The 15,048-nt window shown below is 49.8% G+C and overlaps 1 protein-coding gene across 2 annotated transcripts in view; it reads left to right on the top strand.

Annotated features, from left to right (window-relative positions):
* The first annotated feature begins 330 nt into the window (after positions 1–330).
* Plekhm1 (pleckstrin homology and RUN domain containing M1) overlaps positions 331–15,048 on the top strand; it is a 38,885-nt gene continuing 24,167 nt past the window's right edge. The window contains exons 1-4 of one of the 2 annotated variants that reach the window (XM_023718154.1): positions 331–440; positions 6,205–6,291; positions 9,443–9,690; positions 11,720–12,346. In XM_023718154.1, the coding sequence (XP_023573922.1) occupies positions 6,244–6,291; positions 9,443–9,690; positions 11,720–12,346 (923 nt within the window). In that variant the 5' untranslated portion in view covers positions 331–440; positions 6,205–6,243. The remainder of the gene's footprint in view (positions 441–6,204; positions 6,292–9,442; positions 9,691–11,719; positions 12,347–15,048) is intronic. The other variant, XM_004633836.2, reaches the window with a different exon arrangement.

Below are 15,048 nucleotides of genomic sequence, written 5' to 3'. Positions count from 1 at the left end.
CTGCCGGCTCCGAGGGCCAGCGGCCCCACTGCGCGCCCGGCTCTGCCACCTGGGCTGCCCTGATGTCCAGGTCAGGCATTCTCGGAGTCGCTCTTCGTGGCCCAAGGTCGGCTGGGAGAGCAGAGGAGGCGGCCCCACCCGCAGCCGCACGGTTGGTGCCGAGGACCAGCGAGTTCGGAGACCTAGACGCCAGGCTCCGGCAGACTCGGAGCCCCGGCGCACCTCCCCGGCCGGCCGGCTTCCGGGAAGCCTTTGCCCCGCCCCGCGGCTCCCCCAAGCCCCGCGATTGGTGCGCGGTGCAGCGAGGCCCCCGCGCCGAGCTCACGTGACGGCGTCAGCGTCGCGAGCCGCTTCCTGTTGTCAGTGCCGGGGTCCTGCATCTAGTCGGAGGCTAAGGGGCCGCTGCGGCCGGAGCCCCCGGTCCCGCTCCGCTCCCTTTGGTGAGTTAGGGCCCGGAAAGGCGAGGAGAGCAGAGCAGGGGCGGCGGGGTCTCGGCGCGATCGATCGCGTGATGGCCTTCAGCGCTCGCCGGGATCCCAGACCCCGGGTTGCCTGGAAACAACCTGTCTCGAGCCCCTCCAGCCCTCCCCGCAGACGCCCCTACCCCCACACCCTGTCCTCGGCCTGGGCCCCCGCCTACCGTGCGCCGGTGTGTCCTAAATGCGACTCTCTCCAACCCCTGTTCAGCCTTGTTGCAGCACCGGCCTGGGCCACATCTCTTCACCGTTCCTTACCTCATCCTCACCTTTCAACCCCTCTGGCACGCCTACTCCCCTTTTCTGGCTCCCATGCCTGCTCAGCTCCTCAGTGTCTGCTCATCCCAAAGCGTCCTAACTCTGCCCCCCTTGAAGACCAACCACCAAGGTGGGCACCATGCCGAGTGTCCCTCTTCTGGATACCTGCGATCTCAGGCTTACCCAGTCTTACGCGCATCTCATTCTCAGAGCCTCAGCCCCCAACTTTCTAGCACATCTTGCACACCTACCGTCTTGAAAACACTCTATCCCTGAGTTTTTACTGACTTATCCTCAGTTCTTGCCGCCTTCGTTCTTACTGCCCTCTGCCATTCTTATTACTCCGGGTTTTTCACCTCTGCTGTCTCATGGGAGCTCTGCACCCCAACTCTGTGCCCACTGTTCCTTTGCCTCACCTCCCATTCAGCCTGAGAACATAGGTAGCAGCGAGCCCCTGCCAACCCCCCCACCCAGCTGCCTCTTCACAGCAGGTTGAGGCTCAGAGCCGAGCAGTTAGAGCAGAGCCAGGGGAGTGGGATGTGCAGGCAGGTGGTAAAGCAGTGTGGAGGAGTGGAGATCTCAACTCCCAGGCGTGGATCAGAGGTTTCTCTGGTGACAGGTCCCTTGAACCTGGCCTAAAGGTGGTGGTGGTGGTTGTTCCCATTCATCTTAGCTTGCATATGCAGGCTATTGGAATGGTAGAGGTCATTCAGACTCCTAGAAGGTGAGAGATCCAGCTCACTTCTTTATGGCTAGTATTCTGGCCCTGGAGAACCTCAGGGAGTTGCCACTGCGTGGGCTTGGAAGTGATCACAGAACCATGTTCCTGCATCAGGTGTGTTGTCCTGGCACTTGTGAGGAATCCGCTCCCAGGGCTCTGTGAGAGCTGACTGTAGATCAGCCTCAGGGCTTCACACAGGGGACATGGTGGGTGTCAAAGGTGAGTAAACAGATGCTGCTGAATTTCTTGTTCAATTTGTAGGTAATTGATTGTTGAATTTTAGCCATTTGGATTCCATGAACACAGGCTTTCTCACAAATATATCCTTGCCACAAGGATGGTTTAAAGAGCCCAGAGGACCCTTGTCTTTGCCACTTTAGTCTCTGGTTTTGAGAGATGAGTGAGGTTCTGACTTTAGTGTCTCCCTGGGACAGTGCACCTGTCTGATGACTTTCAGCCTTCTTGGCAGCTTGATTTAGTGGTGGGAGCTCCACAGATGCCCCACCACATCAGAGTGGTGTACCTCAGCTTCATCTATGAAATGGACATATCTGCCTTGAGTTTTATTTTTATTTTACTCATCAAATCAATCAAGGAAAATTTTTTGAGCACCAGTCTGCCAAGTACTGCTCTAGAGTATGTCCCTGGCTTCTGGGAGAATGTTCATAAATTGGATTTGTTTGTAATCCGACAGATTGAGTCTTATACAGTATACCCATGAAAACTCACAACTTGAATGTGTGTAAGTCACAGACTTATTGTATTAGAAATGCAGTAGTGTTATGGTTTGTATGTGTTTGTCCCCCCCAAAGCTTCATGCAGTCATTGAGGCGCAGTTCTACAGTTTGTGATTAATTCATGATCCAAGGGTGGGATTATAGGTCTGAGTACTGCTGGGATTATGGGTGTGAGTGCTACACCCAGTCTGGGGCAGTTAGCTTGAAGGTAACATATGAGAGACAGAGACAAACTTGCTTTCTGTTGCCATTGTTGTTGCTGCTACTCCCTTGTACTTCTCTTTGCCACTGCCATGAAAGGTTGCTGTCTGCCATGTGCCTCTCTGCCTTGGAGCCAGCTGAGTATGGACTGAAACTCCAGTAACCCTGAGCTAAATAAGCCTTTTCTTCCTTCATTTTGAGTGTTGGGTATGTGTCCCAGCAACAAGAGAAGAGTAACTGAAACAAGTGGTAAGTTAGTTGAAGTTCCTGTTTTCATTTTTTGAGTTTGCTTGTTAGACTCCTATAGCAGCTGGGACAGAAACTAGGGTAATAGTTGTTACTGGATGGAAAGATGGAGAGAAGAAAGCAAGATACTAGCATTCACGACCTCACGGTTCTGCCCTCATCCTCTAGTCCCTGGTCTTGGAATCACACCCTGGAAGTTCTCACTCACCCTTCACATTTGATTTGAAGCTGTTGCTCAAAAGCCTTGTCCCCTTCTCCTATATCCTCCCCTGTCCAGGACCCCTGTCCAGAACCCAGTCTTCTTCAGCTGGAAGAGGGTGCCGCTTACTCATGCAGCACTCGTGTCTACAGGTCAGCTGCCTTTCCAAATCAGAAGATAATGTTGTCATCATTCCTTTCAGCTGACATGACATGACTCATCAAGTAGGACAGCAGTTGGATGGCAGCACTGCAAGTCTGTTGTCCCTGGTGGCCAGGCACTGCTTCAGGCTGTAGAGGGAAGGCAGTGGGAAGTGGCTGAGAAGTCCCTGCAGTGAAGCAGGTGCTGTTCACTGTTGGATTGAGTGTTCTGAGAGTGGAAAGCCAGGGTGTCCATCTCGTTGCGCGTGTGGTCTCTGTGCTTTCTGTGCTTGCCGCTTGGTCTCTGGAGGAAGTGAAATTGGACGTTGCGTGTACAGAAGGACGAGCAGTACTGAGACAGTCTCTTCCCATGTGTGAGAATTTTTAAGAAAGGAAAACTCTGAAATGTGGGACCAAGGAGTGTGCCCCGACGTGGGTTGGCTGGGTGAGACTAGAAATCTGACCAGCAAGACTGTGTCTCACAATGAAATGGAGCTTCTGGTGAGTCTGGGTACAAGTGTGAGTGTGCTGGAAATTTTTCCAGCCGAAGTCCTGAGGTGGTTTTATGTGGTGACAAGAGTGAGGAGTCCTGAGAATTCTGTCCCTTACTTGAGGACTGTTTCTATGGAGCCTCAGTTTCCCCTCTAAGCGAAGGATGACTATTTCTCAGGATCATTCTGAGGAGTAAAGGAGGTGGGTGGGTGAAATCAGAGAAGCATGTTTGCTCACCTGGAAAGCTTCGGGAAGGAGGACTCAATACTGGGGACGCCATAGGCATGCGTGGCGCACCCCCTCCCCCGCCTGACTTGCCCCTTAATGCTGTGGAGCCTTCAGAGGGAGTAGCCCCAGTTCTCTCCTTGTCCCTTCAGTGTAGGTCACCTTGCAGCCAGGAGTTTCTGGTGTTGGTAAAGAATACTCTAAGGACAGGAAGTGTTGCCAGTCCCATAGGATGGTGGACTTGGGGTCCAACCCACCAGGCGGAAGGTGCATCACTGACCCAGCCATTGAGAGATCCAGCCCCTCAGTCTGGGCCTGCTGGCGAGGTTTTACATCTTGAATGGGCACACTCCTGACTCCTGAAGCACACGGAGGCATGTAGGGTTCTTGGGCTTCTACAAGGACAGGGCAGTGTGTCCTGAACTATGCTTGAGCCCAAAAGCCTCTGTCCTATTTTGTAAATTGTCAGAGGGCTCTTGTGGTTTCTGCACATCAGTCACTTTATAGCTTTCGTGGCATTTAATTTTCAGTAGTAGTTACTTGTCTGTTGTCGGCCTGCTCAGCCCTCTCCTAGCTTCAGTTTACTTTGGGTTTTTTTAGTGGACTATTATTTTACTAGAGCACCTACTCCCTAGTAGCCCTTCCTAATAAATAACTCTGTTACTCCCAGCTAATTAACGGGGCCTTAATGGACCCAGGCTATTATTTAGGCAGTTGAGATAAGCTCTAAGGTCCTACATTGAAGCTGATTGAGAAAGGGCAGCTATCCCAAGGGCCCTCGATAGGGGCTTATGCCCTAGGAGTTGTGCACAGGGGCTGGGCCCCAGCCTAGTGCAGATTTGGCTGACAGTGCAGCACAAGGGTAATACTGCAGTAACCCAGCCTCCAGGCCAGGCAGCTGCCAGGAGCGCCTGTGTTTGATCACAGCACATCCCTTTTCTTGTCACCCTGAAACCTCCTCTCCAGAGGCCCTGAGAACCACTGATTGGGCGGGGGGAAGGGAAAGCTGAGGCAGTCAGCCAGGGGCCACAGCCAGGGCTGAGGGCTCCATTCCCAGCAGGTGCGCCCCTTCCCTCCCTCTGCAGGGCCTGCCTCCCTCTGCCCTGTTTGTCTCAAGCCACAGGCTAGGTTAAACCAGGAGCCTCACTGAGGACTCTCCTGCTTCCTTTGAAGACCTGTTCCACCCTCTTCTGCAAGCCTTGCCTGCAGACTGGCCTCTGTCCCCATACCCCTCCTGCACCCCCAGCTCTGAGGATGGAACTTGCTTGGGAGTTTGGGAGGCGTGGAGACCGGACACTCTCTGCCATGGTATCTGTATCTTCTCTGTCAGGTGGAGATAATAAAATGGCTCTCAGTGAAGCAATCTATGTCACTTGGCTTGGTTCACTTTTTTTTGGCCATAATTCTGAGCAGACACAGCTTTGAAGCCCCCTTTCCCCACACCCTGCTACTGGAGTTGAACCTAGGGCCTTCTCGCTGAGCTACATCCCCAGTCCTTTTCATTTTTTATTCAAACAGAGTCTTGCTAAATCACCCAGGCTGGGCTCAAACTTGACAGTCCTCCTATCTCGGTCTCCCAGAATGCTGGGATTATAGGCTGTTCTACCACACCTAGGCTTTTTTGTTTTGTTTTTCTGTTTAAATTCTCATGCTAATGGTTTGTATAGTGGTAAATGTCCTGCCCTTAGTTTCTGGAGGCTGAGGAGAGCCTGAGGCTGGAAGATCACTGCAAGTTCAAGGCCAGCCTGGGCTACCTAGTAGGACACACACATAAAAGCATTAGACTGACTTCCAGTTAGTGGCATTCACTAGAATAGTGATGGTCCCTAATAGAACATTCAGTGATAATAAACAACCTGCTGCTTCACGCGTGCCACAGGTTCAGAACTGCTGCACTAGGATAACTAGTGCCGCTTGTGGCAGGGCAGGAGGCCTGTTTGTACTCTGCTCCTGAGAGGTGAGAAACCGCACTGTGTATGCCTGGCTGATGAGTGGCAAATTGTGATCAGAACTGGCGTTGGTCCACTTTGACTCCTCCCTGTGTTGTTCATGTGAAACCCTCATAGTCAAAGGAGAAGCAGAAGTTTCTCATGAAGCTGCTCTGTTGGATTTCCTCAGCAAGCTGGCCATCCCTGAACTGGGACAGGAGTCAGGCCTGTTCAAGGTGGGGGCTTTGAATGTGGCTGTGCTCCTGCCTTCTGGTCCCTCCCTCTGAGGCTGCCCCCTGTACCTTCCCTAGAGTACCTCGGCCCATGGAGCTGAGCACCCTGTGCAGTGTGTGCGAAGAGCTCTGAGCTTCCATCCTGTATGCAGGACTCCTCGGCGCCCCAAGACTGAGTCTCTGGTTGTTCTTTCCTTGCTTCCTTCCTTAAGATCCTCTCTTGGGTTTTACTTTGCTGTTGCTCAGAGGCCTCTCAGTTGCAGTTTGAGGGAGCCAGCTGCCCGCTGCACAGGACTGTGGCTGCTCCAGGTGGGAACGTGCTTATCTGGCCACCATCTGTCCCTGCAGGTGTCATGTGAATATCGGGGAAGCTGCTCCTAAGCAGAAATGCTCTCAGTGGTGGAGAATGGACTGGACCCCCGGGCCGCCATCGCAGTAAGTGGGCAGGGTGGGCAAGGTGGGCCCAGAAAGATGCCTTGGGAGATGAGGAGGAAAAGCAGGCTGGAGCAGATCCTACTCCCTCTAGATGGCCCTAAAACAGCACGGGGTTTTTTTGTTTGTTTGTTTTTTGAGCTAGGGTTTCACTGTAATTCAGGCTGGCCTTGTGCTCACTTTTTGTAGCCCCCAGGCTGGTCTCAAACTCCCAGAGATCCTCCTGACTCAACCTTCCGAGTTACAGGCCTCTGATTAGAGGTGTGCACCACCACATCTGGTTCCAGGGCCACATTGTAGGTACCCACATCTGGGGCCAAGACGGCTCACCCAGGCATCGGGGCTGAGACTGCACGGCATGTGGGGCCAGGGATTGAACTCAGGTCCTTGTGCTTGACAGGCAGTTGCTTATGCCTCTGAGCTATTTCCCCAGCCCAATTGCAGAGTTTTTAATAAAACAGTGTGAGGGTTTAAGGTGTGCTTCCTGGGGACCAAGCGTTTCTATTCAGACCTTCATCCTTCTGCCCTTAGGCCATGATGTGGCCACATTTTGGTCAGAGCATTGAGTTAGTCAGAACAGATATTCTGAGGTGCTGGGTTATTGATTCAGTTATGGGGTAAGTTGGTAGCTTACATCTGTCATTGAACATTGACCATTTTCCAGTGTTTTCAAACAGCTGTTGGTGACTAGTTCCCCCGAGTACTCTCTGCCCTGTGCAGGCCATGGGCTGTCTGGTGTGTTTTGGTCTGGCTCTGACCTTTCCTTGAAGTGGTGGATGGTTGGGTAGGCTTTGGGCTGTCCCTTAGTCCTGAGGTGGCCCATTGAGAAGGCAGGATTTCTCTTTCCTCCATCCACGCCCAGCTAATTCAGCTTCCTCAGAGGTGTGCCTGCCCCGGATGGCCACCAGAGGACGCAGCATTGTGTGACTGGTCCAGGACAGACAAGTCCAGAGACCTCGGGACTGACTGGCCTGACCGGCCGCTGCCACTCCCTGTTTGTCTCTCCTCCAACCCGTAATACACTGTTTCTTTTTAGTGGTGATGAAAACAGCCTAAAATTTACTGGTGAATATTGCACAGTTCTCTGAATTACTAAAAACCATTGAACTCATCACTTTAAATGAGTGCATTTGTAGTGTATAAATTATGACTCGTTGATTTTTTTTTAAGTTTATTTTAAAAATTTGACTTTCCAAAACCATAATCTCAGCACTTGGGAGGCTGAAGCCAGAGGATTGTGAGTTGGAGCCCTGCCTGGATGCAACAAAAAGAAAAAAAAAAAAAAAAACGCGAACAACAACAAAAAAAAGCCAACTTCCTTGTTTGGGATAAGTCAATATAAGAGTGAACTATTAACCCATAACCCTATTGCTCAGTTAAAATCAGTTTTCATATAGACTGCTAGATAGTGTTAGATTGTTTAGTTGAATTCAAACACCTATAGTATTTAGATGCCAATAGAATATTCACCTCTGACAGGACAAAAAAAAAGAAAAATTTAAATTTAAAAAAAAAGCAAAAAATAAATAATACAGTGAGAAAGGTGATAGAAGGAAGAAAATTTCACTTCAGTGTTCGAAACTGGTGTTTGGCCTCATGGTAGACAAGACTGCATTAATTAGCAAAAGAGTTTTGGACTAGCTACCGTGTAAATAAATGGTCTGCATTCCATAATGAGTAAAGAAAAATAATAAAATAAAATAAAATCAGTTTTCATGCAGTCCTTTCTAGTCCTTTGTCAAACATAATTTCAATGTAATTATGATTGAATAATTTTACTCTTTAATCCCAAAGGACTTTATATACATTTTGTAATGTGTTCATTTAGCCAGAGTTTACAGTTTGAGTATTTCCGTGTGCTTAATATGGAAGTTGTTTGAGGGTAGGTGGATAGATTTAAAAAACTAAATCCCAGAACTTGGGAGACAGAGGCAGGAGGATTGTTGGGGGGTTGAGACCAGTCTGAGCTAGAGTGAGCTCAAGGTCATTTGAAACTGCATAAGACCAGAGAGAGAGGGAGGGAGGGAGGAAGGGAGAGGGAGAGGGAGAGGGGGAGAGAGGGGGGGAGAGAGAGAATGAAAAAGTCTAGCCTGAGTTGGACACTGTGGTGCAAAACCTATAATCGTATCTACTTGGGTGGCTGAGACAAAAGGCTCACAAATTCCAGGTCGCCTTTCTAATTAGCGAGACCTTGTCTCAAAAATAAGGTAAAAAGGACTAGGAATATACTCAGTACTTCGTGGGTTCAGTCCTCTGTGGGTGAGGGGAGGTTTGTTCTGCCTTCAGAAGCAATGCCCCAAGTGCTGTAGTTCAGGAAGTATTATTTCCATTTAGCAGATGCAGAAATTGAGGCTCAGAAAAATTAGATAAAATTTCTGAGGTGACTAGGTTGAAACTGAATGTAGGCCATGGGCTCCCAGGATGGATGGATCAGTCAGTCTCACTCGCTAGTGCTGAAGATTAGAGCCGGGTTTCTCCCTGAGCTCCATCTCTACCCACTTGTTTGTTTTTTACTTTGAGGGAGGTTGCTCAGGCTGGGCTCAGACTTATGATTCTCTCGCCTAAGGCTCCTAGAGTGCTGAAATTACAGCCATGTACCACCATGTCCAGCTCTTAGAAGGCCTTCTCTTAGTAGCCATGCTCCTTTTCTCTTGGGGTTTTTTCAACAGGATCAGCCTTATGCGTATGTTCTAGAACTGAGCTACACACCCCTCAGCCCTTGCATATTTTTGTTTTTTCCAAAGCAGCACTTTTTACCTCTTAGCTTACTGGTTCTGTGCAGACTCTTGGTCATAATTACTCTCACCTTAACCGAAGCTCCCTAACCATTCCTAGGAGTGAAGCCACTATTGACACACCAAGTTATGTGACTATAAGTTTACCAAAGTTCTGTTTGGAAAACAAAACTTAAGGATACGCAGAATGACAATACTGTTAGTTCTCTCTGGGTGCTGTGTGACTTTCCTTTTCTTCTCTATGCAGTATCTTTGATGTAATTAAAACATGCTGGTTTGGCAGCCAAACTCTGTAGGGGATGCATGTATGGGTACATGTCCGTGGTCACAAAGGTATATGGTGATAGACTGGGGTTACTTTCTGGGGCTGTCTATAGGATTCTCTCCTGACAGCCTCCCTTTTGCTTGGAACTGCCTAGGTCATCAAGAAGAAGCTAGTGGGATCTGTGAAGGCACTGCAGAAGCAGTACGTGTCCCTGGACACAGCAGTCACGAGTGAAGATGGGGACGCCAACACCATGTGCAGTGCCCTGGAGGCTGTGTTTATCCATGGCCTGCATGCCAAGCACATCCGTGCAGAGTCTGGAGGAAAATGGAAGAAAAGTGCACACCAGAAGCCTCTGCCTCAGCCCGTCTTCTGGTCCCTCCTGAAAGCTGTCACCCACAGGTGAGATCAGCAGAGAGGTTTTGTTGGGGCAGAACCTTCCCAGTGTGGGACCCTTGGCTCTTTCTCCCTAGCTGTGGAGACCAACAGGTAGCTGCTTCTTGCACAGAGGCGGAGTGAGGTAGAGCAGGCATGTCCTATGGAAAGGGCTGTCTCCAAACCGCACTTCCCCAACAGCAACTTGATCCAGGACCCTCAGCACTCAGGCTGTTCCACAGCCCAGGGCCAGTGAGCTTCAGACCAGCTTCGCAGAACAAGGTAGATTCCATGTGGCCTGCAAAGCCTGAAGTATTTACTCTCTGGCCCTTTACAGAAGCTTGCTGACCCTGACTATTGAAACGTTCCTATTCTCAATGTTATAATGAAGCAAGGTATTTTGTTTTTTAACCAGAGTGGAGTCCAGGTAGACTTGTCAACTGAGACCCTTGTCTTTGGCTTTGTCCCAGCTACCTAGGCTTCTGAAAGGGATTATACACTAAGGGCTCTTAAGTGCCATTATACACTAAGGGCTCTTAAGTGCCACTTTCAGCCCAAAGGTATTTTACACTAAGGGCTCTTAAGTGCCACTTTCAGCCCAAAGGTATTTTATCAGCCTCTGACTCTCCCTCTGTACTCTTTGCCATTGCCGCATCTCAGGTCCTTACTTTTCTCCTGGGCAATGGTGGCTTTTTAATTCTTCCCATATTGTACTATCTTCTTTCGGTCAGTTAGCTGCTTGACACTCACTGAGCTTCAGCAGCTGCCTCGGAGAATAGACTGCATTGCCCCTAGACCTAGGCACAGGTCTCATGGGCAGACTGGTACTCGTGCCAGCTGGTGGGATCTGAGTCAAGCCTATGCAAAGCATCTGCTCTGCTGTGTACTTGGCTGTGGTCAGGTCACTTTCCTGTATAGAAATCTGTAACTCCAACTTGCTCCCTGGAGTTCAAGTCAACCAGAGCCCCTAAGTCTGCATCCTGATAAATTCCACAGAGGCTTTTGTTATGTTTTTCCTCTACTTGTTCTGGTTCGAGTACTCCACACTCCTGTTACAGACTTTCATACCCCTTGTTTTCCTACCCTTTATGCCTTATTTCTGTTAGTCTGCTGTGCCTCGAAATTACACTAAGCCACATCCCCATACCCAGGGATTGAACCTAGGGCTTTCCCAGTGAACTATATCCTCAGCCTTTTTTTGAGACAGGGTCTTGCTATGTAGTTCAGGCTGGAATTGGACTTTCGGTGTAGCCCAGGGTAGTCTTGAACTCGAAGCAGTCCTGCCTCAGCTTCTCAAGTGCTAGGGTCATGGGCATGCACCACCATGCCTGGCTCCTCAGCCCATTTTTTTCCCTCATTTCTCCAACCCTACCACCCCATATTGTATTTTATGGTACGATCTTGCTCAATCACTCAGACTGGGTTCAAATTTGGCACTTCTGCCCCAGCCTCGTACAGTGTTGGGGTTACAGATGTATACCACCATCCCAGGCTCATTTTTGCTTCTTGAGATCCTTGAGGCCCCATATGCTTTCTGTGGCATTTTCCATACTCCAGCCCAGATGTGATGGCCCAGCCCCTATACCATTTCCACCAACAGAGGAGCTGACTCCATGGGTCCATGAATAGCAGTAACGTGGGCTTAGGGGTGCGGCTCAGTGGTGGAACCCTTGCCTAGTGTGCTCAAGGTCCTGGGGTCGTCTGCATCAGCACACACAGAAGGAAGGCCCTGCCCGGGCCCAGCACAGGGATCATGCTATCTCTGTAGCGTCCCTGCTCTAAAGTCTTGGGATTCGGCACACACATCTGGTCAGCAGATGACAGCAGTGATAGCAGGGAGTTGTAATGAACATGACAATTACCCTAATGACTCCAACCTCAGAGGGCTGGAGAGTACAGCCTAACATTTCTGTACTTCCCTTGAAGTACCATCTTAAAGGACTTCTTAGTCCCTACGTACGTTTGCCCGTCACCAGTGGTTCTTGCTAACTAGTGAATAAAGTAGTTCTCAATGATCTGAGGCAGTTTCTGAAGCAAGTCTGCTCTGCCCTCCCAGACACATCATCTCGGACCTCGAGCGCCTGGCCTTTGTCAACACGGATGTGGGCCGCTGCCGGGCCTGGCTGCGGCTGGCCCTCAACGACGGCCTGCTGGAGTGCTACCTGAAGCTGCTCCTACAGGAGCAGGTGCGGCTCTGCGAGTACTACCAGCCCACAGCGCTGCTGCGTGACACCGAGGAGGCTGAGTTCCTCCTGAGCTTCCTGCAGGGACTCACATCCCTGTCCTTCGAGCTCTCTTACAAGTCCGCCATCCTAAACGAATGGACGCTCACCCCGCTGGCCCTCTCAGGGCTTTGCCCACTCTCAGAGCTCGACCCTCTCCCTACCTCTAGTGTAGAACTCCAGCGTAAAGAGTCTCTGGATTCCATTTCCCACTCCTCAGGCTCAGAGGACATTGAGGTCCAGCACTCGGGCCATAAGATACGGCGGCACAGGAAGCTCACAGCCTCCTCACTCAGCCTGGACACAGCCAGTTCCTCGCAACTGTCCTGTAGCCTGAACTCTGACAGCTGCCTGCTCCAAGAGAATGGCTCCAAGAGTCCAGACCGCTCCGAGGAGCCCATGTCCTACGACTCCGACCTGGGAACAGCTAATGCTGATGATTCTGACCAGTCCTTGCAGGAGTGAGTACCTCTCTCTAGCCCGCCTGCCTGCCTTTCTCAGTTTCCTTTCCTTTTTTATTTCCTCCTCTCTGTGTACGTGCGTTAGGTACAGCATCAAAGCAGACATGCACAGTCCAGGGTGTGGAGTTTCTGAGATCTGTGACGGGAGCATGGCACGGTGCTGTGGGTGCAGAAGGGCTCAGGCCTGGCATGACAACTCCAGCTGTGCCTGGCTACCCTGAACAAGCCAGATCCCAGCTTCCCTTTCTTTCTTTCTCTCCTTGTGAACATAATTATTAATTTCTTGTGTATTCTTCCAAAGTCTGTAAGTACGTCTGTAACAAACATCAGCATACTACATGTTTTCAAACTTCATTTCTTACCCTCCTTTTTGTGTATGTAGTTTATGTACCTTGTCTGGAATTTGTTTTGGTGGAAATCTTTTTATAGCAGAGCATCTTCATTGTTTTTTGGTTTTTGTTTTTCTATTACATAGGTCTCGGTTGCAGGAATGTGTCTTAGTTTATTTAATCAGACATATTTAATGAGCATTAGAGTTCATTGTTTCCATAAATCACCTTTTATATGTTGCCTTTTAATTTTATGTAAGTATCTCAGTTCAGTAAACTGCCAGAAGCAAAATTGCTGAACCAAAGGCTGGATGAATTTCTCATTTCAGACACTGCCTATGTGGACTGCAAGCAGCATGTACCCCTGTCTGCCTAGCCTTACCATTAGGAAGCTTTATCAAACTTTATCTGTTTTCTCATCTCACGGGTGAAAGCGGTGAGCTTTGCTGCAGCCTCCCTCAGTTGAGCCCTTGATCCATCTGCCTGTGTCTTCCCTCGTGTGCTGCTCCTTCGCCCTGCCTGAATCCTGGTCCTCCCAGAGCCTGTTGCAGCCCTGGCTCCACAGTGTCAGGCAGATTACCAAAGCTCAGTCTCTTCCTCTTTAATGGGAGAAGCCTTGCTGGGCTGACTGAGGAGCAAATCCAGTGCCCAGTGAGTGCACACCTAGGAGTGGCCCTAAGCGCTGGGCCTGGGCAACAGCATCTCAGCAGCTGGGTAGAAGAATAGAGACGGTGTGCAGGCCGGGCCTGCAGCATGGCCAGCTTGCTGTTCCTCCCAGCCCTTCGCGTGTCTCCATCCCCTCTGCAGACTTCCAGCTGCTCCTCGTCCTTTGAAGCTTTATCTGCATGAGCCCTGTGGCTAGAAACGTCCCACATGAGGTCACTGAACCAGTAGTCCTCCTCCTGTGGGAAGCATTGCCCTGAGTGTTAGGGGGGTTGCAGAGTGGAGGCTCAGAACATGCGTGAGGAGCTGAGTGCTGGGCGGCGTGACAGCTCGTGACACTAGACACCATGTACACAAGCACATGTCCGCATAGCCTGTCCTGGATTGGGCCCCTACAGGTAGGCTTTGAGTATTGCAGAGATTAACATTTCTTGAAATGCATATTTTAAATTCAGAGATTCTCACCACTACTTAAAGTTTGCTTTTTTTTTATTGATCATAGACTACTTAAATATTTGTAATTCAAAACTACATACTCTGTGCTTGTTGTTACAAATATAAAACCAGTGTTTGCAAGCCAGGCCTGGTGGGATTATACTCCTGTAGTCCCAGCACTCTTGAGAGGGTGAGGCAGAAGGTTCCCAAATTCAAAGCCAACCTTAGCAATTTGGCAAGTCCCTGTCTAAAAATTAAAAATAAGGGCTTGGCATATAGCCCAGTAGTAGAACACCTTTACCTTCAATCCCCAATACTGGGGGAAAAAAAATTTCTGGTAGATTAAGATTAATTTGTAATTAATTTATGTAAGTGTCATGTTTTTGTAATGCCATTATTTTCACACTTTGGCTTTTTCCTCTGTATTTTCATATTTATGTGTGGTGGCTGAGTCATCTCATCAGTGGTGTGCATAGCCAGTATAATGTCCAGTTGAAGGTCTGCAGGGGCTGTGACCCAGACAACCCTGAGCGTTCTGCCAGGGCATCTGTGTGGACTTTGTCACAGTCGGAAAAAGCAGTGTTAGGGTAAGCCAGATAGCTCAGCAGACTAAAGCGCCTGCTTAGGCAGATGCAGGGACCAGGGTTCAAGCCCCAGCATGCAGTACCAGCCCTGCCCCTGGGGCATGCTCAGACAACAACCGAGACTGGGCTTGGTGGTGCCCTGTAATCCCAGCACTTGGGAGGCTGAAAACAGGAGGATCACTGCGAGTTTGATCTGTGAAGTGAGACCCTATACTAAGCAGGGAGAGAGAGAGAGAGATCTGTAAAGTACAAAGCCTGGGTGGGGTGGGGCCAGATGAAGTGGGGCCTACCCACAAGGCACTGGATTCCCATGTCCCCTGCTAGAAGCTGCCTCCCTGGCTCCTCCAGGAGTCCCCATTCTGTCCCTAAAATTTGACTATGCCCACTGGTTGGCAAATGTTCTCCTCCCCATCTATGTAAACAAGGCTTTGGTTTCCAGAATTAACATTTCTCATCCCTGCAAGTTGCACACTTAGATTTTTTGTTTATCTGTTTTTACAGTGAGACTTTAAAGCAAATACCAGTACTTGCCAGCTTCCCTCATAACTGTACCTTTGTACCTTTCCTGATTGGTCACTTTTATCAACACAGAATTGATACACCATTAAATTCACCATTAGTGGGGCTGGTGAGATGGCTCAGTGGTCTAAAGCACCTACTTAGAACAAACTTAGCAAATCACAGGGACCGC

This window comes from Octodon degus, unplaced genomic scaffold, assembly GCF_000260255.1.
Source record: "Octodon degus isolate 3935 unplaced genomic scaffold, OctDeg1.0 scaffold00056, whole genome shotgun sequence".
Taxonomy (NCBI): domain Eukaryota; kingdom Metazoa; phylum Chordata; class Mammalia; order Rodentia; family Octodontidae; genus Octodon; species Octodon degus.
This window is presented reverse-complemented; position numbering and strand designations above follow the sequence as displayed.